The sequence below is a fragment of the Nicotiana tomentosiformis genome, chromosome 8 (genome assembly GCF_000390325.3).
Source record: "Nicotiana tomentosiformis chromosome 8, ASM39032v3, whole genome shotgun sequence".
Lineage (NCBI taxonomy): Eukaryota > Viridiplantae > Streptophyta > Magnoliopsida > Solanales > Solanaceae > Nicotiana > Nicotiana tomentosiformis.
Genome location: NC_090819.1, coordinates 84,631,863 through 84,658,707, shown reverse-complemented (window position 1 = coordinate 84,658,707; position 26,845 = coordinate 84,631,863). Strand labels below are relative to the sequence as shown.

Genomic DNA, 26,845 nt, shown 5'->3' with positions numbered 1-26,845 from the left:
AGAGATAAGTTTGTTCTTCAAAGACTTGTGTTCTACCACATTAAGGGAAGAAAACCAATTTCAAATGAATCGGAACATTCCTGTAATCAGTAATAAGCTGGAAAGGATTTTTTCATGTGGTTTCTTTGATGTCATGGAAAACCGTCCAATTCACATTGTACACGGGGCGCGACTTGGAAGGCCGGTTCAATACAGGTGGATGTATCCATTCGAGAGGTAATGATCAAACCTTGATTTAGTCTTGTAATTTTCTTTAACGTTATTGTCTAATATGACAATGTGCAGGACTATCAGCAAGTGTAAATGATATGTTAAATGGAGGAATATGATCGAAGGATCCATATGTGAAGCCTATCTTGCAAAGAAAACTACCCATTTTTGTTCTTACTACTTCTACAGTCATGTGCCATGTGCTAGAAATAGGCCCAATCGGCACAATGTCGTGATTGAGATTGATCCATTATATCTACCAATGTCCATATTCAAACAACCAGACCGAGATTCTAAAGATCGAACAAAAAATGGCCTAAGTAGTATGGAGTACAAATCAGCTTCAAATCATGTGTTGCTAAATTGTCTGGAAGTTCAACCCTTTCTTAAGTAAGTGTTGACGTAAGATTAATTTACATGGACTACTATTTAATTTGGTTGATGCAACTAACAAAATTTTCAATGTGTCTCTTAGTGAATTTGTGAGTCAATTTGGCCATGATGCTGAATATTATACATTTGAGGCATGGTTTAAAGAGTGTGTAAACGCATCTTACATACCTTCTCATATTTGAATATATATACTTGGTAACTTGTGAATATACTTGCTCACTTGTGATTTATTTAACACTACATGTAGGTCAATAATTCAAACAACGGTGTTAATCAATTTTTGAAAGACATATCTTGGGGACCAGTACCTACGGTTACAACTATGTCTAAGTATTTTGTGAATGGTTATAAATTTCACACTCAGGAATGCTCCAAGTATAAAATAAAGCAATAACAGTGGGGTGTGTGTCAAATGTGGTGAAGGCAACCAGGATGGGGATAATAATTATTGTGGTATGATCAAAGAGATTCTAGAATTATCATATTCAGGTTGGCCAAATAAGAAGATCATACTTTTCCGATGCAAGTGGTTTGACACAACACCTTGAAGAGGTACAATTGTACACACACAGTACAACATAATTGAGGTTAATAAAAAGATGGAGTATGATCGCTATGATCCTTTTTATAATTGCAAAAACAATTAGGCAAGTGTATTATGCTCCATATCCATTGCGGAGGGATAAGGCTGATTGGTTGGTTGTAATCAAAACTAAGCCTGCTGGTAGGGTGGAAGTTGAGAATGTGCTAGATGTTGCTTACCAAAATGATACATCAAGTGTTAACCAAATGGTGGATGATCAGTTAGAAAATGACTTGAAGCATCCTCAACGCATATTAGAAGAAGTTGATATAGAGGAAATAACAATCATAGAAAATGAGGATGAAGAATCACCTAATGAAAATGAAATAAGTGAAGAGGAAGAATTTTCGGACGAGGAAGGATACTTCGAAGACGACTAGCATGTTAGTTTTTTCAAGCTCTCTCAACTTATATAGATTTATATTCTCAATTCTAATATTTTCTTTAATTTATGCAGATGATCGTTAGGGGTCGAGGTAGGTTTAGGAAGGATAAGAAGCCTATTGATCATGACGATGGTGCTACACCCTCGCTTCCTTCAACTCCACACTTGCATCCCTCCGCTACTGATGGCCGACAACAATCTTCTAGGCACATATCTATTCCACCACATCTATCTACTCATCAGACTACCTACCATTCACCCTCCCAGTAGTACTCTTACCATTCTCCGCCACAGGGCTATACCCCGCTTCCTCCACATGATCCTGCATATAGTTACATGGGTCCATCGAGTCATCAGTCACAGGGCCATGTGGTGATACGCCCGCCATCTGCTCCATTTGCTTCATCACCAGTTGGATCACATCTATCTAGATTTCAGCCAGCCGGATCACAGCAGGAGTCTAGATCGCAACAGGGGTCTAGATCGTTACAGGGGTGTGGATCGCATCCATCTTCATCAGCGACCCCGTCTCCTTCTCCACGGAGTTGGTCTCCTAGCATTTTTAGACTTCGCCTTCAGGATAGTAGCGCTGAGCCAGATGTCTCCCCTTCTGTGCATGCTTCAGATTCATCAGAGGAAGATGATTAATAGGAAGTGCGGTATGATCGATATCACAGGATGATCATCAGGCCTGAGGGCAATGGGTAAGATTTAATTATTACTTCTTTGTTTTTGCTGAATTATAATAGCTAGTATTGTGTATTTAATGTAATTGCTATGTTGCAGGTTCATACCTAATAATCAGACTACAAAGGTACTCATTGAAGCTCTTGGCCGGTTGTATGATGCACCCTATGTGACTTGGAGTGACTTTCCAGTGGAGCTCGTGTGGCAATTATTCAACCAATTTAAGGTTTTAATACAATTCTTATCTATTTAAGCATTATATTAACAATATTTTCATCTAACGTTACACACTTCATTTTCAGACTAAGTGTGCCTGGGAGGACCGGCATAACAGTGTTATTCTTAAAACTTTTGAGTTCAAATGCCGTAAGAGACTATCTGATTCCTTCTATTCTGCTCGGAAGAAGAGCAAAAAGCCTTCATGGGTTCTACCGCACATATGGGAGGATCTGCTGAGGCAGTGGACCACTGAGAAGTTCGAGAAGAAGATTAAACAGAGAAAGAAGGCCCGAGCATCTGAGAAGGGTGGCTCCATGCACTGTATGGGCGCAAGGAGCATGGGGACTGCGAGGAGACTACTTGTAATTCCTTAAAATATTTAATTCTATTTTTATCGAACTATATTTATATATTTTAATTTAGTTAACATGTTTTATTATATTTGTAGGAAAACAATATGGGAGGAAGATGACTCATGATAAATTCTTTATGGAGACTCACATCTGGAAGAAGAAGGCACCGACAGATCCAAGTAGATGGGTCGAGGACAGTGCGAATATTACATATGTAAGTTTTATGACTACTATAACTTGAAATTAATGTTTATAATATTATATAGTTAGTAATTTTCTATCTTCTAAATAAAGGGCCGCTACAAGATTAATGTGGAGTAGTACACTCAGAGCTTACCACCGAATGAGCAAGGCGAGCAACCACCCATTTTAGACGTAGAAGCACGGAAGATATGGTTGGATGTTGTCGGTGGTCCTAAAAAGGGGATAGCATACGGCCTTCCAGAGAGATTATTTCGGCGTTACAATGCTGGATTGCAAGGTATAGGGACTTCTGCCCAAGGCGAGACAATTGATAGGTCGACTCTCTCGTCTATGGAGAAGAAGACCGCAAAGATGACATCAGAGCTTGAAGAGACAAAGTCTAGAGAACAAAAGAGATATGAATAATTTGATACCCTTCAAGTTCAGCTAGAAAAGAGGGACCAACAATTTAATATCCTTCAAGGTCAGCTGGCCAATCTTTTTGCTAGTGGTGCTTTCCCCATTCCCCGGTTTCGCGAGCCTTCCCTGGATGCTAATCCTTCTAGTCGTGATCCTTCGAACCATGTCGACGATGAAACTTTTAGTAGTGAAGATGGAAATGATGCAATACAAAACACTCATTGAATGTTGTGTATTGCTAAACAAAGTCTTGAACTTGTGAATATTTAGTTGGGAATAGTTTTGAATGTTGATTGTACTGTTGATATTATTTTGTTATTGAACATTTGTATTGGCGTTGTTGTGGTTGGCGTTGTTGTTGTGGTTATAGTTGTTGTTGTGATAGTTGTTGGTTAATTGTTGTTGTTGTGGTTGTTGTTTGTTAATTGTGATTGAATGGCATCAATGTAATGGTGCCATTATAAGATGGATATTGGTTGTAATTGGCAGGTGGTGTAGCTTAAAAGCAGGCATATTCTACTTGTTTTTTACCTAAAAAACTAACCGATTTCGGTCAGAATGCTCATACAAAAAACCCAGAAATTCATATTTACCGACCGACATCGGTCAGAAATTTCAATTTGAAATCAACAAAAATTGATATTTCCGACCGACGTTAGTCGGATATAAATATTTTTATTTATGTATTATTTTATGTGTCTTGACCGACTTCGGTCGAAAATTTCAATTTGAAATCTGCAGAAATTGAAATTTTCGACCGACGTCGGTCGGATATAAATGTTTTTATGTATGTATTATTTTATGTTTTCGCCCGATTTCGGTCGGTATGTTAAATTTAAAATTATTATATATTTCTAATTCCGACCGAAGTCGGTCAATATTTTAAAAAATAAATAAATAAAATTTAAATAATTCCGATCGATTTCGATCAGTATAATTATTTTTGTCAGTCAAAGCGGTCAAACAACAGTTGAATTAACCGACCGAAGTCGGTCGAAAAATTTCGACCGCCTTCGATCGCAACGCCTTAGCGATCATTATTTTTCCGACGAATTAAAAGCGATCGAAAATCGGTCGATTTTCCTTTAATTCCAATCGATATCGGTCGATATTGGTGGTCGAAATTTGACAGTTTTCTAGTAGTACACACATCACTCAGTTTGATGCGTTAATTTGTCACACTGGAATTTAGGCCTACTTGCTGAAGTGTGAGTAACCAAAGGCTTATTGAGTGTGGCGTGAGCTGAGCTATACTAAATGGTCCCACAACTGATTGTGAGTGATGTGCAAATACAAGAAAGAGACGGATCCAGGATTTAAATTTTATAGGTTCAGCCTTTAGAGTTTTTAGCATTGAACCCATTGCATTTTTATAATTATGAATTCCCTATTATTTGTTACAATTTCAATACATTTTTAACCATGAATTTATGTTACGCATTAAAAGTACTAGGTTCAAATGACCCACCGTTACAACAATCCATCCGCCGTGCATAAAACAACTGCAGGTGCCACCGCTACTCATTTTCTAATGAAGGACATTGCACATTTAATAGTGTATATATATGAATACAAAAATATAGTTTTCACTCAATAACTGCAACCAAAATCTCGGCAAGTATAGTGCAAGGTAACTAACAGAAATGACACAAAGGTCCAAATAAAGTGTAATACCTTCCCTTTCTGATTGATCGGTTCTGTTTCCAGTTGAAATCACAACCCCAATGAGCCCTTGTAGAAAACTGATTCTCCTTGGTCGGGTCCGAATTCTTACTGTCGAGATTAACTTCACTTCCTAAACTTTTATGAATTGCAGTCTACTTAACACCACTAGAAGCTTGACGATTGCTTCAAAACCTTCTGTTATCTCTAGCTCCAAATCCTTGTGAATTTCTCAAACAACTGAAACATCTACATCATGCTTTTTCGCCATTTTTTCCTTTCAATGTGACATCCGGTCATCAAATTGTTTCAATTTTTGCACCAAATCCTTTACTCTAGCATCCGCTTTCCATTTTTTCCCCTATTATACATCTCAAATGTCAACCTACATTTCTCATAAGCTTATTTTCCCAGTTCATAAGGATTTGTTGTACACGAGAAAAGTCATTTTCTCGATACGTTGATTTTAAATGAGAAACTCCGGTATAGAAGAAGCTTTTGAAATAGTAGAGAAATTAACAGCAGGCTTCAGCGGTTGATCAGGTGTGCATGGGCTGCTACCGGTAAGCGAGGTGATTACAGATTTTGTGCCGGAGCTCATTGTAAAACTGTATAGCCAAAATACGACGGTTTATTTCACAGAAAATCTAACATGTAGCAAAAATGTAAGTCTAAAAGAGAGAAATTCACAAAAAGAGAGAGAAGAAATAGAGAAGAGTGTTTACAGTTTCTGAGAGGGAGAGAGAGGGGAGAATGAGTTGCCGGCACCAGCGAAGAAAACGACGACGATTGGAGTTAGTGGAATGACCGATATGGACTGTGGATTGGTTTTCGATTTCGAGTTTTCAGGAGAAATGTCGCTGAGAAAAAGGAATAGAGAGGTCCAAAGGAGTACTTGGCCAAAAATGTGGGATTCTTAAATTGGAGTACGATTTACAAGCTATCGTTAATGCGATTCTCGGATACGATTTGTAAGTCGCATTCTATTACTACACTTTATAAGTCGCGTTATCAGATACAGTTAGTTGCATTTCAGATGTTTATGTTATAAATACAATTTATAATATATATATATATATATATATATATATATATATATATATATATACCCATAAAACGGTACAGTTAAATTTGTATGTGATTTTTAGACAAGTAAATTAATTTGATCCTGAAATAATATAATAATCGAAGAAATATGCAGTACTTAACTTTGGAATGTAGATGAAATAGCAAAGATAGTGATTCCGTGAACACGGTTTCCGAACGCAACAATGATGAGATAAAAAATCAAGATAGTGAAATTGTATAAAGCATTGTATAAAATATAGTATATGTTCTTGCCAAAAATTTCGTGTCCTTTACAATGGTAACTGAGCTCACTATTTATAGCTATGCCTAGAGAAAGAGGTCCTAGGATCGTGCCCTCCTTTAATCCCAATTATGAGGGTCATTGATGAAGATATAACGTTGAGCATAAATGCCAAATTCTCTGTAACAGACCGTCACTCTTAATGCTGTAGAATATTCTTTAGTAAATGCTACCGGGCGCAGGGGATTTAATACACATTTATGAACGTTATCCATTCCGGTGACAAGTGCAATGGCTGCGTTCGGTTCTCAGCCATTCCATCTTGGATTCCACGTGTCCTCCTTTTAGTCAGCCACGTGTCATATCATATTTTACCCTATACAGATAGTCCCCCTGCTTTCCGGTGACATAACTTTATATTACCGAGAAGTTGGTAGAGACATCTTTTTGGCGGGAATTACTATAATTCCCTCTGAAGGTTTCTAATATTTTATTAGACGCACGTCTCTCCGCATTTAATGTCCCGAACACGCGTCATCCCATGATTCAACACAGCTTTTGCCGATTATCGAGGTAATCATGGCCATGAATTTTGCCGCCAAAATTTTACTTATACACAACTTTCTTTTTCTTTGCGTTTCACAATTGCTTGAGCTTATGATTTGCATCCTTGTTTTCCATCTTTTTACTAATTTTCTCCAAATATAAACTCTTTACCTTCTTATTTTTCAATGGCTTCTTCCTCCAAACGTGGTGGTTCTACAACGAATAAGAACAAAACCAAGGATTCCGTTCCTCCAACAGTTGATTCCATCATCCCAAGAAGGCTTAGTACTTCGAAGAATTTTGAAGAGAAATTTTCTAATGCTAACCCTCGTACATGGGTTGTTAGTAGGTACCCTTCTTCCATTCGTCTTTCTAGTATTCCTGTTGTGAAGGAGGACTACTACTGCAATGAGTTGGAAATTATCACTCCTGATCTATCGGAGCGAGTGATACTTCCTAATGAAGGTTTTACATACATTTTACGTATCCCTTTACTTTGGGTGCGTTTTCTTTGAGCGGAGAGCTTGATTCCATGATTGTGGAGTTTTGCTTTCGCTACCAGGTAAGTTTGGCATAAGTAAGTCCTTCAGTGTGGAGGACAATCGCCTGCCTCCGACGCTTGTGCCAAGAAACTGGAAGGGAGCTAACCTTAGCTCATGTGATGAATCTATATTCCCCCAAAATTTTTCGCGAGGGAATGATAAACCTTTGCAAGCGTGGCCACCATAGTTTGTTGTCTAGCATGGATGATGACAACGACCGTGGGTGGATGGAACGGTTCATTGTAGTTGCCACCAACGATATCATTCTGACAACGGCTTCATCCTTTCTAGTTGCTTGGAACCGCACTCATAAGTTTTTTGTATAATATTCCTCTTACTAGATATTCTTCTATGGCCGTATCATCTCTTCACCCTCCGCATATTTCATTAACTCGATGGCTCCCACCGGTGGTGGAAGGTTTGAACCGGTGGGTTCAGAAGATTTTGGATGTCACAACACCCGAAACTCATTCGTCGAAAGAACTGGCCCTTAAGTACGAGTGAAAGGCCAAAAATCATGGTAACTCTAACTTACCTTATTTCCATATTTGTATATGAAGAACTTGGTTGAACCCTTCTTACTTTGTTCATGGAATTAGGTCTACCTGCGGGCTCTATTGTTGTTCCCGGGGAGGATGTTCTGGCTGATCCCACTGATGCAGCGAGGCTTCTTCAGGAAGCACATACTCGAACAAGTATCTCAGGGCCTGTTTCGGGTGCAAATATTTCTTTACGGAGTCCCCGACCGGAGGATAAACAAACAAAGAGAAGACGCTCCTCGCGGTCGGGAAAAAGAATAAAAGGGCAAAGACGAATGCCCCCGACTCGTCTCTAGTGGCGATGATGACTGGTCCTCCTTCTGGGCCGGTCGTAGACACCGTGATGATTGATGATGATGAAGAAGTTGTTGATGAGGGAGCTTCTTTACACATAAGGCGCCGATCCTCATCATCTCAACGGGATGCTCAACCTGTAGAAATAGTTGCACCAATCGAAGATGGCATCTCAGCACTTTAGGGAGTAGAATATGCCAACTCCCGCTTTCAGGCCCCAATTGCTGTAACCGGTGTTGTGACGCTGAGTACTGGGTCCCTGCCATCTTTGGTTGGCGAGCATAAAACAACCAGCACTGTATTGGATGCAGTTGCTTCTCACTCTTCAACTCCATCAGCTTCATCTCCACCTCCATCAACACTAGCAAATGCTATATCATTTACATCTTCGTCTACTCTTCCACTAGCAGTTGCTACACCATCTCCATCGGTCGCACTTGACCATGAAGAAGGTGTTCCTCTTCCACAATCCCTAGTTTATGGTATTTTGGGGCACAATTATGCTGCTCCTTCCGAAGATCCACAAAGGAGGAGGAACATCACTCTTTCGATTTTTACCGGGTGCAACCTGCTATCACGGCCGGTGGAACTTGCTAATTACCTGAAGCTTTTGGATTCAGAAAAAGACTAGGAAAAGATTCAGACACTCTCGGGATAGTGTTTGTTAAACAATGCTATGCATAATGACGCAGTGGTACGTTCCTTCCTTCCTCTGTTATTTCTTCTACTTTGAACGAATGTATTCTAAATTTTACCTCTTCTTATTTTATAGGCCAATTTTCTTGCTTTTGAGGGCCTTCAAAGGTTGATTCGTGAGAAGGAAGAACTTACTTTTGAACGGGATCAGCTCTTGGCGAAATGGGACCAGACTGTTCTCCGCCTCTCGGAACTAGAAATCAGAGCTGCTGAGGCCGTTGTTTTGGAGGCTCGTTTGCAGCAAAGCGAGTAAGAAGTGGTAACCCTTAGCCAAGAAATTGGGCCGCTAAGGGTTAGATTTGATGAGGCCAAGGCCAAATGGGCAGAAGTCTAGAATGTCGTTCTTGCTGCAACCGACCACGAGGCTGCCTCCGTTGAAAGAGTGATTAACTTGGAAGCATCCTTGAACTCCAAAAGTGAAGAGCTTGCTGCCGTGGAGGCGAAACATGCCCAGTTAGAAGAGATTATCAAACATAATAGGCTATTTAGTTCAACTGTCCATGAGCTCGACGTCAGCCTCCAATCTGCTAGATCTGCCTGAGAAAACCTTTCCGCCGAGATCACTCAACTCAAAGAAGAACTTAAGCACCGAGTGGCTTCCCTCATTATTGAAAAAACTTATTCCACGTATAGCATGAGGAGACTTCTTTTCCTGGGGAAGACGCTCATTGCCTGAAGAAGGATCGGAAGGTGACGAGGTCAAAGGCCAAACTGGGGAAAGCGTTGAGCCATCGTCGGTACCAACTACTCTTTCCGGCAATGCGGATACTTCTCTTCCTCCTAGTCCTGGAGGCGCTACAGTTTAGCTTTTCCTTTCTTTTCTCATTTTGTACTTATAACATTTTGGATCGTTCTTGTAAATAAAGACATATTGTTTTGTTCAAGTGTTGTTTGAGTCTTACTTTCGTTTGAATATCCATGTAAGCCTTTAACTTGTGCATTTGGTCGAGCATTATGCGCATGTTATTCAATTTGCGCTTTACTATGTGTAGTCTCAGATTCCTTTTCTTCGAAGCATTTTGGTTTCGAGTATTATCCCTTTTACATGAGGATTTTTATGAATATTTGCGCAAGTTTCCCTTTTACATGAGGGTTTCTATGAATATTTGTGCAAGTTTCCCTTTTACATGAGGGTTTCTATGAATATTTGTACATTCTTGCGTCCTTTTCATATGCAGCTTCGGGTGTATTTTTCTCCGATGGAATTTTGGATTATAGGAATTGATTCTTCCAGAACCAACCCTTAACGTGAGGGTTTTTATAAGAGAGGGCCCTCTTATGTTTACGGTGCTCTTGAAGAGGACGTCTCATGTTCATTATGACACTAACATTTGAAATACTTGTTTAACTTTCAAATGACAAAATCGGCTCATCGTTCAGACAAGAAACAAGATAAAAACAAAAGGATTTCATTTTTTTCCTTCTATTTTCAGAAATTACATAAGCATTTTTCTATGCAGAAAAGAAATTGTCATTACTTGTGGCTATCTTGTACAACTTGTTTCTACGGGGCTGACTGCGCAGTCCCCGATCCTGATGATTAATTTTGTTTCTAGATTTTTGTTCTCGGTTGAAGTGGCAGTCATTGTTGTCCTATCCTCATATCATTCCCCCACAGTGTTTGAATGCGAAGAATGCGAATTGGAACACATGAAGTCTTGTATCTTCGAAGGTCCCACCAATGAATTTTTAGGTAATCCTTCACTCGGCAACATATCTTGTTTCCCCTTAGGAATTCATGCTATCGAGCAAAAGAATACCTAACAGCCCTCTAGCGTTTTGTGCCCATGAATGGTCGGGTAACCTCTGTTCGGTAGCAAACTTAACTTCCCGGTAGGAATTTGCTATCGAACCAAAGATTACCTAATCGTCCTCGAGTAGGAGCTTGTTTGTTTGCCTTGCTATCAAAGGTCTTATTGTTGTTGTCTTCGTAGTATGCTTTCTGTCACTGCCTCGTTAAAAACCTTGCCAGAAAAACCCAATTGGGACAAAAACTGAAAGAAGGGTAAAAGGGTGCAGCACATACTTTATGTTTGAGTGTTGTTCATCAGAAATAATACCTTTTGAGGTGTGCCATATTCCAGTTGCTCGACAACTTGTCCCCATTCTGGTTCTCCAACTCGTATGAACCTTTCCCAGTGACAACTGAAATCCGGCAGGGACCTTCCCCCGTTTGACCTAGCTTTCCCGCATTGAGGTCCTAGGTATTTTGTGTTACTTTCCGTAGAACCAAGTCTCCTACTTTGAAAAAATGAAAATTGGCTCTTCGATTGTAATATCGCTCCATCCTCTTCTTTTGAGCTGCCATTCTTACATGTGCCAAGTCCCTGTATCCCTCGAGCAGTTCCAAGTTGATTAGCATTGCTTCGTTATTCGATTCTTCATTTGTCTGAGAATATATCAAAGTGGGTTCTCCCACTTCAACCGGGATTAAGGCTTCAACACCATATACGAGGGGAAAATAATTCTCCTGTACTTGATTTGGCTGTTGTTCGGTACACCCATAGAACTCCGGGCTACACTTTGGGCCATTTGCCTTTTGCTGCTTCCAACCTTTTCTTGAGGTTTTGAATGATCATTTCGTTTGTTGACTACGCTTGACCGTTTACGCTCGGATGATAAGGCGAAGATGTGATTCTCTTTATTTTCAAGTCTTCGAGGAACTTTGTAAATTTTGCACCGATAAACTGTGGCCCATTGTCGTATGCTATCTCTTTCGGTATTCCGAACCTGCAAATTATATTTTCCCACAAGAAATCAACCACTTCCCGTTCTCCGATCTTCTAATAAAAACCTACTTCCACCCATTTAGAAAAATAATCAGTCAAAATTAAAAGAAACCTTACCTTTTAGGGAGCCGGTGGCAGCGGTCCTATGATGTACATCCCTCATTTCATGAACGACCATGAGGACAGAACCGAATGTAAGGGTTTTTCCGGTTGATGTACCACCGTTCCGGACTCCGATCCTTTTATTTCCGTCGATGAACCTAAGTTTGCAAATGCACCCACTTCTGCATTATCCTCTCTCGGGATATGAGTTATTGACCACTCACAGAATCGTGCCAAAAGAGCCTGGACCTTTACCACTTATTGTTGCATACGTTCTTCTTTGGCAGCAAAGATCCCGTAAACCTGATTTACCACCAACGGTGAGTCGCATTTGATTTCTATAACCTCGGAATCAAGTCCCCGGGCCAATTCGAGCCCTACAATCAAAGCTTCATACTCTGCTTCATTATTAGTTAAAGGGATCGTGCTGATGGCGTTCCTTAAGTTTTCCCCCGAAGGCGCGATTAAAACTATTTTGAGCCCGGACCCTTTTACGTTTGAGGCTCTGTCCGTAAATAAGTTCCAGACCCTTGATGTCAATTCGGACACCATTATTGCCTCCTTGGTTTCCAGAGGTAGTAGTCCCGGACTAAAATCGACCACGAAGTCAGCCAAGACTTGTGACTTAATTGCAGTCCTCGGTTTAAATTCTATATCTAATTCACTCATTTTGACGGCCCATTTGGACAATCTGCCATAGAGCTCGGGTTTATGAAGGATGTTCTGTAAAGGAAAGTACTCACCACAACTATTGGGTGGCATTGAAAATAGGGCATCAGCTTCCGAGCGGCGACTAAGAGAGATAAGGCTAGTTTTTCCAAATGTGGGTAGCGAGTTTCTGCTCCCGTTAAAATTTTGCTAACATAATAAATAGGAAACTTCGTACCTTCGTCCTCCCGGACTAAAACCACACTTATCGCAACTTCTGAAACCGTGAGATAGACTAGCAATGTTTCCCCTTCTTTTGGTTTTGAGAGCAATGGAGGGTTTGATAAGTATTTCATCAGGTCCCTCAAAGCCTGCTGGCACTCCGGCGTCCATTCAAAATTGTTCTTCTTTTTTAGCAATGTAAAGAAGCGATGTCACTTTTCCAACGATTGGGAAATGAACCAGCTCAAAGCTGCCAACCTTCCTGTGAGTCTTTGGACTTCCTTCACGTTTGATAATTGATTCGGGATGTCGTCTATGGCCTTGATTTTGTTGGGGTTTACTTCAATCCCCCTTTGTGATACCAAAAATCCCAGGAACTTACCGGAGCTGACCCCGAACGCGCACTTCTCAGGGTTAAGTTTCATGTTATGTTTTTATAGGATATCGAATGTTTCTTGCAAATTCTTAAGGTGGTCACCTGCATTCAAAGACTTAACAATCATATCGTCTATATAAACTTCCATGGTCTTTCCTATTTATTTTTCAAACATCTTATTTACGAGCCGCTAATAAGTGGGTCCGATGCTTTTCAACCCGAATGGCATTACATTGTGACAATATGTACCGAAATTTGTTATAAACAAAGTTTTTTCCTAATCTTTCAGGTTCATATTAATTTGGTTATAAACGGAATTAGCATCAAGGAAACTCATTAACTCGTGCTCGATCGTGGCATCAATCATTTGATCTATATTTGGCAGTGAAAACGAATATTTCGGGCATGCCTTATTAAGATCTTTATAGTCTACACACATACAAAATTTATTGTTCTTCTTAAGAACTACTACTATATTGGCTAGCCAGTCTGGATATCTTACCTCTCAAACTGAACCAATTTTAAGCAAGCGAGTTATCTCTTCTTTGACGAATTTATTCCTGGCCTCAGCAATAGGGTACTTCTTCTATCGTACCGGTGGTACGTTGGGATCCAAACTCAGCTTATGCATGGCTATTTCCGTCGGGATACATGTCATATCCTTGTGCGACCATGCAAAATAATCAGCGTTAATTTTAAGGAATTTAATAAAACTATTCCTGTTCCGAAGTGAAATTTTCTTTCTAAAAATTCTTCGAACAATGACACTTGCTCTAGTTCCTCTACCGTGGATTTCGTTGCATCCATCTCTTTCGGAACTTGGATATATCTCGGCACCTGATACTGTTCTGATGATTCTGCCCCTAGAATAACCTCTTCTAACTTGGGATTAGGCGTCGATTCCTGTAATTGCTATGTCGTGCGCTCCTTCCCTTTGCTGCTGGAAACTGAGATTGCATTCATCTCCCTTGCTTCCAGTTGGTTACATCTTATCTGCTTGATTCCTTCGGGTATTGGAAACTTCAGTAATTGGTGATACGTCGAAGGTACGACTTTCATCTCGTGTAGCCATGGCCTTCCCAAGATGATGTTGTATCCTATATCACCATCCACTACTTCGAAGAGAGTTATTTTTATTACTCCTTTAGCGTTCGTGAGCAGCAGGATATCTCCCCGGGTCGTCACACTCGCAAGGTTTAATCCAGCGAGGAGTCTTTCTGCCGCAATAATGCTTCCGATGAGTTTAGCTTGTTCTAATACCCTCCATTGTATGATATTGGCTGAACTTCCTGGATCCACTAGAACACGCTTAATTTTAAAATCTAACACATTTAAAGAGATTACCAGTGCATCATTGTGTGGTAACAGTAATCTGTCTGCATCTTTCTCTGTGAAAGTGATATCGTCCTCCCGAAGTCTCCTCCCGAAGTCTTTTGCTGTGAGTTATCGATACTTTAGTCTTCTTTGCCGCCGAAAAGATGACCCAATTAATTTTGTCCCCCCACCCCCCAAAGATCATGCTCATCGTCTGGTGTAGGGCTTCTTCTCCTGCTTTCGAAGATTCTGCATTGTTGCGACCGTAATTGTTCTTAGCTCGATCACTCAAGAATTCTCGGAGATGGCCATTCTTTAATAGTGTTTCCACCTCCTCCCTAAGATGTCGGCAGTCCCCTGTCCGGTGACCGTTCGTCCCGTGGTATTCGCGTCATAAATTGGGATCATTCGGGCTAGAATCGGACCTCATAGGTCTCGGGAATCGTGCTTCTTTAATGTTCCTCATGGCTGACACCAGTTCCACTACACCGACATTGAAGTTATATTCAGACAACCTGGGGTAAGAAAGGTCTCGAGGCCCCGACGTTTGTTTATCTTGAAGTAATATTTTGTTAGACCACGATCAGTCCCTCCGTCAGCAGTGAACTTGTTTGCTGCTCGAAAATTTCTGCCACGGCCTTCGGTACGTTCGTAGGGAAAAAATTGACCCCTTGAAGTCTGCATATCCGCGTCGTAGTCATCCTTTGATTTTTCTCTGTTCTTCTCCCGTCCTTTGGCTAATGATGTAGAACCGACCTGGTCATCTTCGATCCTTATCTTTGACTTATACCGGTTATGTACATCTACTAAGGTTGTTGCTTGAAACTCAAGCAGGCTTTCTTTCAGCTTCCGGGAAGCGTCTGAACTTCTTGGATTCAATCCTTTGGTGAATGCTTCAGGTGCCCATTTATCCGGGACGACCGTGAGCAACATTCTTTCTTTCTGGAATTGGGTGACAAACTCTCGTAACAATTCCGATTCTCCTTGTGCGATTCTGAATATGTCGGCCTTCCCGGCTTACACCTTTCTGGCTCCGGCATGAGCTTAAATGAAAGAATCTGTAAGCATCTCAAAGGAATTTATGGAATGCTCAGGCAATAACGAATACCACATTAGGGTTCCCCTCGTGAGAGTTTCGCCGAATTTCTTTAGCAACATCGATTCGATTTCGTGAAGAGCTAGATCATTTTCTTTCACCACCATTGTGTAGGTGGTAATATGTTTAGGATCAGTACTGGTGCCGCACTTGGCTTGTACGGTAATTGGACATACTTCTTCGAGTTCGGGCCTTTCAATACTGGTGGTGCGCTCGGGATTTGATCTATGCGGGCATTTACTTCCCTCATGAACCGTAAAATCTCATCTTTGAATGAATCGTTCTCGTTGTTAAGACCTGATCTGCTCCCCCCAGCGCCATCGAAGCCGACTTCACCTCTGGGAGTGTTTTTATTGATTCTTTGTGTTGTTTGGTCTGCGGGAACAGCGGGAGGAATCAGATCGCGCTTGTTTGTATTATTCGAAGCACCTGATAGCGTCTGCTTCAGTTCCGTCATAACCTGATCCTGCCGCGTGAGATCGCCTAGAATGATTGCATGTTGCTCTTGCAGGATCCTCACAGCATCCGCTACCTACTCCTCGTCAGCATCATCGGGAGTTCTTTCCCGAACCTGTCGAGGGTACCGTCTGTCATGCACCGACGTGGCATCATTCCCCCTAATTGCGTGTGTCACTGATTGAGTCCTCGAAATGAGGTTGATCCCCTCGAATTTCGGGGTTGTGTGCATCGTTAACAGTGTTATCTGCCATTTTTCTTAGACAAAAATAGTAAAAATATATTAGTAAAAGAGGCAAGGATCAATTTAATTGCACGACTGTCTAGGCCCCACGGTGGGCGCCAAACTATTTACCCGTAAAACGGTACAGTTGAATTTATACGTGGTTTCTAGACAAGAGAACTAATTTGATCCTGAAATAAAATAATAATCGAAGAAATATGCAGTACTTAACTTTGGAATGTAGATGAAATAGCAAAGATAGTGATTCCGTGAACACGGTTTCCGAACGCAACAATGTTGAGATCAAAAATCAAGATAGTGAAATTGTATAAAGCTTTGTATAGAATATAATATGTGTTCTTGCCAGAAATTTCATGTTGTTTACAATGGTAGCTGAACTCACTATTTATAGCTATGTCTAAGGGAAAAGGTCATAGGATCATGCCCTCTTTTAATACCAATTATGAGGGTCATTGATTGAGATATAACGTTGAGTATAAATATCAAATTCTCTGTAACGGACTGTCGTTTTTAATGCTGTAGAATATTCCTTAGTAAATGCTATTGGGCGCACAACTTTTAATACACTTTTATGAACGTTATCCGTTCCGGTGACAAACATAGTGGCTGCGTTCGGTCCTCTACCATCCCATCTTGGATTCCACGTGTCCTGCTTTTAGTCAGCCACGTGTCATATCATATTTTATCCTATACAATGATTAGCCTTACAATGCATTTTCGTTAATTTGCGCTTTAAGCCACTAATTAATTGAACTATTTTCCAGGAAGGAATTAAAAAGATCAGCTGCACTGAATATCCCCGCGAATTCTTTCATTACCATTAAAAATGATTCCTGATCTGTACAGGCCGTCCTACCAACAGCAGCTTTACAAGTGATAGCAAATTGCAACAAACTCATTGTTTCATTCAAGTCAATGGGTTTTCCTACTTCTGCAGCTGCAATTGACTTAACCAGATCACGCACCTCGTCAAACATCATAGGTAAAAACGAGTGGATCCTCTTCAGACCAAGGAGTTCCGAGTTACAAATTTTGCGCAGCTGTCTCCAGAAGTCACCGTACAGAGCGAATGCCATATATATCAGAAAAATCGTACATCATTATCTTCCCAATGAAAAGCTCTGGCCTGTTAGAGAAAATGAGATCATGTGTTTTGAAAAGTTGTCTGGCCATGGAAACTTCAGCAGATGAAACTACAAAAACCAAACGTTGGCCGAGTTTTAGGTGCATCAAAGGCCCGTACTTAGCTGCTAATTTACTCAGAGCAACATGTGGTTGGAACTCTGATGATCCGAGGCAGAGCAGTTGGTGCAAGTTCCCGATCAGTGGGAGCTATTTCTGCTTACTCTTAGCATATTTGTTGTACCCTTTGATTATTATGAAACATAAGGGTAACAGCACAAGGAAAATGGAAACGAAGAAAGATGTCTGGATTTCCATGGGATTCTGAAAAAAGATTGAGAGGTTCCCAAAAACCAAGTATGCTTAACTTGCCAGGTTTTTGAGACGTATTCTTTCTGATTCCCTCACTATACAGTTCCATTTATTTAACTTACATACCCCGGCAGATAGCACAAACATTTTTACATTATCCTGTCACTCAAAAGATAAACGCTTCATAAAAAATGATATGTTATATATTGAAGCTTTCTTAGTATGATTTATATCTCTTGTGTAATTTGCGAGCTACTTAACAGTAAGTAATTACCCCGCGCACATCCAAAGAATAGCAGTTCTGGGAACTTTTCAATTTACAACCTGACAGTGTAAAATTATTTATATGGTTAAAGAATAATAATAAAGTAGCTAGGGGACAATCAGATAGCACCGAGCGGAGCGAAGAGAAGTGGACTAATTTAAAATATTGTTTTGGTCTATGGCCATATATATTGAAGAAAGTATAGGGAGTTTCAGATTTATAATCAGTGAGCCACGCTTACGCAAATTTAATATTTCTCGTTCCTATCCGATCGAATCTTCAGATTTCACGTGGTATGAAGATTTTTATTCAGAATTTTAAGAGATTAAAATAAAAAGAGCTGTTATGACTATATTAAATTGTTGTCCATTTAGAATTTATAAGAAGCTTGCAATCAAAGTAAGCTTGCAAGCAACTCATTCAATGACTACATTTTTGTTTGTGCTTTTATTTTATCAAGATAGGATAGAAATAAAGGTGCGAGGTAGCTTAAAGCATTTGACATCACACAAAGCAAAAACCCACAAAGTTTTTTCTTAAAAAGCCTCACACCATTTTTTTCTGAATTTGTTTGCTCACCCAACAACTTTGTCAATCAAGTGGTGACAAGATTTGGATGTTGACTGACAAATGGCAAATCAAACATTCTAAATATAACTCTAATTATTTCAACAATCTAACTGAAGGTCTCACTACATTTTACAAAATAACTAACAATTAATTAAGTTGAAGTACAGAGACAAAAGGAAGTTTTCCAAATGCTTTGTGATCAATGAAACACAATTGGTGATAGAGATAGCATCAGGATAAGCTAACATTCAGTTTAAGAACAATAAAACTCATTAAAATCTGCTTCGGGTTTCAGCATCGGCCATTTGGCGAGACTCTTAGGCTTGTTTTGGGGATAGGTCGACTGGTTTGTAAAATAATGTGTTTATATTACTCTTGAGTCCCTCTGGAGAGCGAAACTCATTGCCGTTTGAGTATAGAATATGAGCTACTTTGCTCGTGTTCCAAAACAGATCTTTGCATACTTGCGGCAACTGACTGCTTTCTTTCTTATGAAGCACCATTCTCAGCAATTTTCTTCTGTTCATCTCCAGCATTTCTTTTACCTGTTCTACTGCCTCTTCTTCCGAAACCGTTCCTTCACTTTGTGTTACGAGTATGTTCACTATGTTACTTGACCTCTCTTCTTTTTCTTTCTGCAACCAAAAGATATTGTTAAATAGATATTTATAGTGTAACCGGTAAAGTTGTTGCACATAGCGGGAGCTTAGTACAGGTGATGTTATATATTTATAGTGTAACTACCAAATGAATGAAGAACTCACCTTGTAAGTTTGAGTGTCATTAAGGAGTCTACACACCATAGTCGTACATTTGCATATTTCACCAAGTTCAGCACTTTTTATAACCTCCTCCGAAAGTTTTGGCGCGAGAACATATTGTGTTGTAAAAAGAATAGCTTTGACAGCTATAGTAACACAGGCAATTGACAAATATTCTTCTACACTTGGTGTCTTCTCTTCTCTCCACCATTCTACTTCTCTCATCATGCAATTCAGAACATCAAGAAACTGTCCAGATCTTTCAATTAGAAGCAAATGAGAGAAATCACTAACCAAAAAATAAATTACCAGACTATAGCGTACCAAGTCAAATATTTGATCTTTCACACATCGACCTTGCATAATCTCTGCCTTGGCTGCAAACTCATTAAATGTTTTGTATATTGCTAAAAATAAAATTTCAACTCTCTCTGAAACGTAGCCTATGGTTGAATACCGATTCCAACTGTAAATAGATAAAGTTATGTAACAATTCTCAAAAATAAAGAAAAACTATGGATTGAAAGACAAAGGAACTGATTTTTTGGAAAGAATAAAGAGAACGAAAACTGTTATAGTACCCTTTTACTAATTCGATTAGGTTGAGCAGCTCCTCTTGGGAAGCCAATTCATCGAAAAAATCATCCAATGGAGTTGTGAGCAAAACGTATTTTGCAAACACGGAACGAGCATCCGAGAATTCAGGCCCGAAGAGTAATGAAGACATTGGCATATATGAAGTGTATATATATTTTGGTGAAATTCCTAATTGGTCTAGTTTGCAATCTTCATACCACCTACAGAAAGTTTGAATAAATAAAAAAACTAAATGATAGTAAAACATATTGGGGAGCAATTAGCATCTAAGTATGTCATGTTCGATTCAAGAAAGCTGGTAGTGATACCTCTTGAGTTCTTGAATATCTTGCTGGTGTACTGTTTGGCATATATTAAAATCATGCATAGAGAATAGTATGAAATCCCTGTTGTATATGTTGGGGGACCTAAGAGAAAGAAAACAATAAATTGCATTGTTAGAAATGGCAGGAACCAATAAAGCAATTTTATATAATGACACCCGGAAACTACTCGTAAATGAATTTTAGGTATAAATCAATCCTAAAAGTTAGCTCATAAGGTGAAAAATACACTAAGAACTAGACATTAGGAAGATAGACAACGTGACATTTGGAGCCCAACATTGGGTACACAGAATAGGGATAATGGTTTGACCTTGATACCATGTAAAGAAAATGAGTCTACCTCAATTCTACAAGCTAGCTCATGAAGTGAGAATCGTCGAAGATCATATAAGGAAACAATACCACATTTCCTCAGTGACGTTTAACGAATCTATCTTTGAAGTAATTACAATGTAGCTTCGAAGAATTTCTACTTGGATGCGAGTCCTGTTAATTGATTGTCTATCTATTCCTATTGAAAAAATGGATAGAAATAATAGCGAACATAGGCATGTATGAGTCCAGAGAACCGAACCTTTACCTGTAAGCTGTTTTTGAAAATTTGAACATATTTACATCATATGACTCGATGTATCGTCTATTTTCGGCTCGTTCAAGGGTTGCACTGAAATTCCTCAAAGCGTGTTCCACCTAACGATATTTAATTTGCTCAAGATTATGATCACTCTCTTTGTTCATGGGATTTAAGCGTGACGATGTATTTAGAAATTGATAGTAAAAAATGAAAAACAATAATGAAATATCTTAGTATCAATGAATATAATCACGAGGTTGTTTGCTCTTAATTAGAAGTAATATACCTCGTTTTGTGACATCCTATCAAGATTATTCTCCTCTAATAACTCCTGCTGCAGAAAAGCTCTTGTCCAAGTACTTATTTCATCCAAAATGTTATCTTTCTCATCAAAGGCCAACTGTGAAGCTTGGTGTAGCTCAAGAATTGCATCCTCACGATTTGTACATTGTGCATTTAATGAATTGATGAAATGTTCTTGACCTTTGAATCGTGCTAATTCTTCTGCAGAATGTTAGCAAATTAACTACAGGACGTTCAATCGTGCAAACCTCTAAGGCGAGTAATTAAACGATTTTTATCAACAAACCAGAGGAAACTTCGAAGTTGCACATCCGTAATAGTCGAAACGCCATGGCACCATAAGCAACATCTGAAAAAACTTCTTCGTCCTTTTGCGCCCAAAGTCTATTTGTCATTAATCAGAATTACATGTTGATAAGACTAAAAGATGGATTTATTAAATCAAGGTATATGATCTATCGAAAGTTACCTGTATGTTTCATCTAGAACATTTCTGATTTCTGCTTCGAAATGTCGGTCCATTCCCAGCTTTTGCAGGGTATCGACCATTTGCAGACGTATACGTATTGTCGTAGGATAAATAGTAGGAACTTCGTATAGACGCCCAGGAAAATTAAGAAGAAACTAAATATTAGCAATGGAAAAAGGGGTGGAGATAACATAAATGAGACATAATTTCATGTGAATACTTTTAAAAGGTGATGATCCATTGCTTAGTCCATCTATACCCAGCCCATCTATACCCAAATAACAATTGGACGGTTTAATAACCCGTTTATTTATTTATTGATTTAGTCCATTTCTAATTTCTTATTTATTGATTCTGCGTGTTTTAACCCGTTCATTTGATACCAAATAAAACCTAATACAGAGCTTGTAAAGAGAATCTAAACATTAGGTAGCAATAGTATAATATTTCAGATGATCACTATACATATATACCCCAATTTTTGTGTTGTTTCAGGATTGAATTTATGTATCCAAGGCACTTATCATCATTGCAATGGAAAATCAAAGCAGCTGCAGTAGTGGCTGGTGAGTTGAAAAGTGATCCGTTCTTCTTTTGATAAGTCATCAACTCTTCCCATTGACATAATTTGCCAAGGCCTTCGGCATAGTAATATGCAGGGTTGGTTTTACACTCCCTCAGATCATTCCTGGGTTCAAATTAGCAAAAGACTTTATATGGGTATAATTGATATTTTTTCATCCCATAAATGGTACTTACTAGTAACCTTTATTTTAAGGGTATATACCTTTCCTTTTAATTTTTTAAAAACATACCTTTCCATTGCTGAATCTTGTTTCTGGAACAAGACATTTACGAGGCTTTGGTCCAAAGGCACATTCAAGTTCAGTTCCCCTGCATACTTGATCATGCTAGGAAATATAATATCGAATCCTGCCGCTGAAATTTGACCCTTATTATCAATTGACCAACTCTGTCTTCCTATATAATCCAGTCCTGAAAATGGAAGAATAATAGTAAATCATAAGCAATTTTGAGGAGATGAGGAGAGAGAGGGGATATACTACATATCTATTTCGTTAATTAACATCTTTATGTTCATTTTAACAAAATTACCTCTTTGGACTAACTTGTGTCCGACACTCCATTTGGAGAGAGCAAGCAAACAAGCCAGAGTAGAAGAAAGGGAGTCTTTCACAAGCAATGGGTGGGTAGGACTCAAACCCCAAGATCCATCTTCTCTCTGATTTTCAAGGATCCAATCCAAGCACTGTGCAAAACATGGCTGCTTTGGCTCATCTCTTGAAGGGACCATGGCTACCCAAGCAGTGTCATAGCAAGATGGAGATATCTCAATTTTCCCAAATATTTTTCTTATTCTCTCCTTTACCTCTTGGGGCCGTACCTGTAGTCATTACAATTAATTAGAGGTTAAAAATGTGATTAAATAAACTAAAAGGTACAGTTATCCAAATCCAAACAGTTATCCATTGGAATAAGCTTAAAATTATGTACCGATGATGAAGCATGGTTGCAGTTGCATCTTACTATGGACGGCCTGTGGTGAAATCCGTATCCTTTGAATAAAAGGGAGAAAAAAGAAAAACTAAATTAAGAGCATGATCGATTACCAAAACAGACGGACAAATTAATTAATCTAATTTGTTATCGAAATGAGTTATGAAGAACAAAACTTGCCATTTGTGACTTTGTAATCGGAGAGGCATATGGTTTTGCTTCTGCTGCCAATGTGTAACATGTTTACTAGCACCAAGAAAAAGTAAAAGATTTTGAGTTAGAAGAGTGAAAAAAGACTTGAATTAATATTAATGGTGAAGCGAACATAGACATGGAACAATATAGTAAAGTATCCAAAATATAGAGGTAAGTTTCGATCTTTGGTATACGCACACGTGTGTTTCTACTTTCTCTGTTCTTTATGAGCTCTATCTGCTAAATATTACTGAGTTGAACCGCTGACCTCTTAATCTGGTAAGGACCAACAAAACCAGAGCGCCTAAAACCAGTTTTTATGTCGTACTAACAATAAATAATTAGACCTATTTTGATTTAAGTTGGTCAAAGTTTTGCAAGTTGAATGAAGTGCAGCTATTACATTATAGTTTTTACTGTTCTATTCGGGAGAAATTAGTCCACAACTCCGGGCTACAGTTAGAAAATTAAATTGCTTAAGGACTCTTTCGTTTGCTTGACCGGTATATCTGAGAAAAGATGTCAACGAATATGATTTAATTTTACTTTTGTTGCGTGACTCACATTGTTAATCACGGAAAAAATTGAATCTCTTCGTTAGTATCATAACTGGTGATTAAAGTCTCATAAGGTACAGTCACTTCCGCTTCAAGAGAACCAAGATAAAACCAAAATCTGAAGATTGTTCGCACTTTCTGCTATATTTATTTTAATAAAGTGAAGACAATTTGCATATAACAACACTTTCAATTAATAAATATTATCAACATAGCTTACATAACAAATTTTTAAAAAATAAAAACAATAAAAAAGCATGTTCTTGAGTGAAAAGTCCTCTTCATGATCCCGTACAAACATACCAACAAGTCCATATATCTAATCCAAACTTATCTAAGAGCTCGAAACACCACGAATAATATCAAAACCAAAAAGCGACGATCAAAATCCTTCTCTTAAGTTCAAGAACTTCCGACTTCCAATCAAGCGTCTGATTCAAGCCTAACCAATCCTGATTCCAACCAAACTTCGCACACAAGTTTCAAACCACTATATGAACCTATTCCAAGTCCTCAAATAATGATCCAAGTCCGATATCATTAAAGTCAACTCTCGGTCAAACTTATGAACTTTCCAAACCGTCAAATTTGCCAACTTCGGGCAAATAGAGCAAAAACGTCCTAGGAACCTTTAAATCCAAAGCCGAACATACAGGGAGTCCAAAATCACCATACAAACATACTGAAGTCACCAATCCGAGGTTGTCTACTCAAAAGTCAAACCTTAGTCAATTCTTATAACTTAAGCTTCTAAAGATAAAACTAAGCGTTCCAATCATTCTCAAACCTTCATGAAGCCAACTAACCAATTTCGTAAGTCACAAACCACAAATACATATATGGTAAGCATCAAATAAGAAAACGGGGTTTAAATAAACAAAATAAATTGATCGGATTGTTACAGTTTGGTATAGACCCCAAACATGTGTATTAATCAAAAACTCAGTGGAGGAGGACTTAATGCCAATACCTCCATCAAAGACGTACACAACTTTATTTACTAGAAATCTACAAAAAGACTCCTCTCTCAAAGACAAAAAATATTACAGCAAAGATATAATATTCGCATATAAAACTCCTGCAAACTACAAAACTTTGGCAGCAACTACGTACTTTGAAGAGGTTATTGGGAAAAATAATATCTCTGTCCAAGAATAATATTCGCGGTAATAACAATATCACAAGCGAGTAATAACGATACCAAATTTATTAACGGGATAAAATACAATACCCAAGCGAAGCAATATAATATTATTATAATATTGTAACTTAGTAGTATCATGGGACTACTACAACTTCGAAAGAAATAACACTCTTTATTTTAAACACCTCACTACGATATTATTGTCACTCTCTATTTATCTCACAGACTACAATCTGTGAATTACTCTCTCTACGCTCTATTGCGCTCTCTGATTTTAGTATGTTTAAAATGAGGCAGCATCGTCATGAATGAATGCTCTCCAAAACCAATCAAAATTGGTTATGTCGCCTACTTGCCAATTTGCAATCTTGCAAATTGGTTAACAACTTGTTCCACCGCCCAAGTTACTTCCTGTAACTTGTTGTAACCAAATTGTGAGTTTGTTTATTTTCTTTAGCTTCTTTTCTTTCTCTTTTATTTGATGAGGTTAACCCCACAAATTTTTCCCTTAATTTTAATTTTTCTTTTTCATTTCAAATCTTGATCTCAATCTCTAAAAATCTTTAAACTTGATAGGCTTTGTAAAAATATCCACAGCTTGATCATGAGACTTCACATATTTGAGCTCTACTTTCTTATCGGAAACACATTGCCTTTGCTTGTAACCTTTAGTCACAAGTCGTGCTTTGTATCTCTCCATATCTCCATCAGCATTCTTCTTTGTCATGTATACCCATTTCACTCCAATTGCTCGATTACCCTTGAGAAGAGTTGTTAACTCCCAAGTGTTGTTCTTCTCTATTGACTCGATCTTCTCCTCCATTGCTTGTCTCCATCTTTTGTCTGTAACAATTTCATCAAAGTTTATTGGTTCACTATCAACAAAGAGACAATACAAAAAATCAAAATTAATAACTTTTTTTGTGCCATCATAGAGCTCTCGAATACTCTTCGTCCTCTACGGGTGTTCATTTGAACTTTTTTGAGAAGAAGAAGATGCAACATTAGTTGGTGAAGGAGGTGGAGTAGCAGCTTGTACAGGTTCCACTGTCTCTGGTTCTTCTTCATCACCAAAGTGTGAAATAAAATCAAATGAAGTTTCTTCCTGAGCCTCCCAATTCCATGCCAATTCTTCATTAAATTTAATATCACGACTCACTACTACCTTGCCACTGCTTGGATTGTATAGCTTGTAGCATTTTGAACTCATATCATAGCTAACAAATACATGCTTGACATTTCGATCGTCAAGTTTCGCTCTCCCTTGTTGTTGCACATGGGCATATGCTATGCTCCCAAAGATTCTCAAGTGCTTGACACTTGACTTTCTTCCACTCCATGCTTCTTGAGGATTTTAATCTCTACCATTTCTTATTGGAGACCTGTTGTTCAAATAAACTACACAAGAAATAGCTTCTGCCCAAATTCTTTGGGCATACTTTTAGCTTTTAACATGCATCCAGTCATATTAAGAATCGTTCGATTCTTTCTCTCTGTAACTCTATTTTGTTGGGGTGAATAAGGTACCGTTAGAGGGCGACGAATTTCATGAGACTGAAAAAAGTCATTAAATTCTTTTGAAGTGAATTCGCCTCCTCTATTGAACCTTAAAGCTTTTATTTTATAGCCACTCCCTTTTCCACAAGTACTTTAAAAATTTTAAAGCAGCAAAAGTTTCAGACTTTTGGTTCAAGAAATAAACCCAAGTCTTTCCGCTAAAGTCATCAATGAAAAGCAGAAAGTATTTACTTTTACCAAAGGAAGGTAGATTGATTGGTCCGCACATATCAGTATGAAAAAGATGGAGCGGCATGGTTGATCTTGACATGGCTTCCTTTGGAAAACTCCTCCTTGCATATTTTCCAAGAAGACAAGCTTCACACGATTGATTTGAATGGTTGATTGATGGTATCCCACGCACTAT

The 26,845-nt window shown here is 38.7% G+C and overlaps 2 protein-coding genes and 1 long non-coding RNA gene across 3 annotated transcripts; 1 reads left to right on the top strand and 2 right to left on the bottom strand.

Moving 5' to 3' along the window:
- The first annotated feature begins 2,059 nt into the window (after window positions 1–2,059).
- LOC104118191 (uncharacterized) lies at window positions 2,060–3,013 on the top strand. The gene is made up of 4 exons (XM_018778274.3): window positions 2,060–2,275; window positions 2,358–2,484; window positions 2,561–2,839; window positions 2,926–3,013. Exons 1-4 carry the CDS (start codon window positions 2,250–2,252, stop codon window positions 2,947–2,949), a joined length of 456 nt encoding a protein of 151 aa, XP_018633790.1. The 5' UTR covers window positions 2,060–2,249; the 3' UTR covers window positions 2,950–3,013.
- Window positions 3,014–4,999: 1,986 nt separating this feature from the next.
- LOC138896679 (uncharacterized) lies at window positions 5,000–6,041 on the bottom strand. The gene is made up of 2 exons (XR_011410071.1): window positions 5,821–6,041; window positions 5,000–5,703 (listed from the first exon to the last, which is right to left on the bottom strand). It is a non-coding gene; the product is annotated as an uncharacterized lncRNA (long non-coding RNA).
- Window positions 6,042–18,531: 12,490 nt separating this feature from the next.
- On the bottom strand, window positions 18,532–23,504 carry LOC104118193 (cis-abienol synthase, chloroplastic-like). The gene is made up of 15 exons (XM_009629389.4): window positions 23,419–23,504; window positions 23,206–23,271; window positions 23,023–23,084; window positions 22,624–22,912; window positions 22,323–22,503; window positions 21,981–22,195; window positions 21,508–21,628; window positions 21,325–21,422; window positions 21,022–21,239; window positions 20,742–20,851; window positions 20,144–20,242; window positions 19,820–20,035; window positions 19,563–19,704; window positions 19,242–19,487; window positions 18,532–19,112 (listed from the first exon to the last, which is right to left on the bottom strand). Exons 2-15 carry the CDS (start codon window positions 23,264–23,266, stop codon window positions 18,795–18,797), a joined length of 2,376 nt encoding a protein of 791 aa, XP_009627684.1. The 5' UTR covers window positions 23,267–23,271; window positions 23,419–23,504; the 3' UTR covers window positions 18,532–18,794.
- Window positions 23,505–26,845: the final 3,341 nt, after the last annotated feature.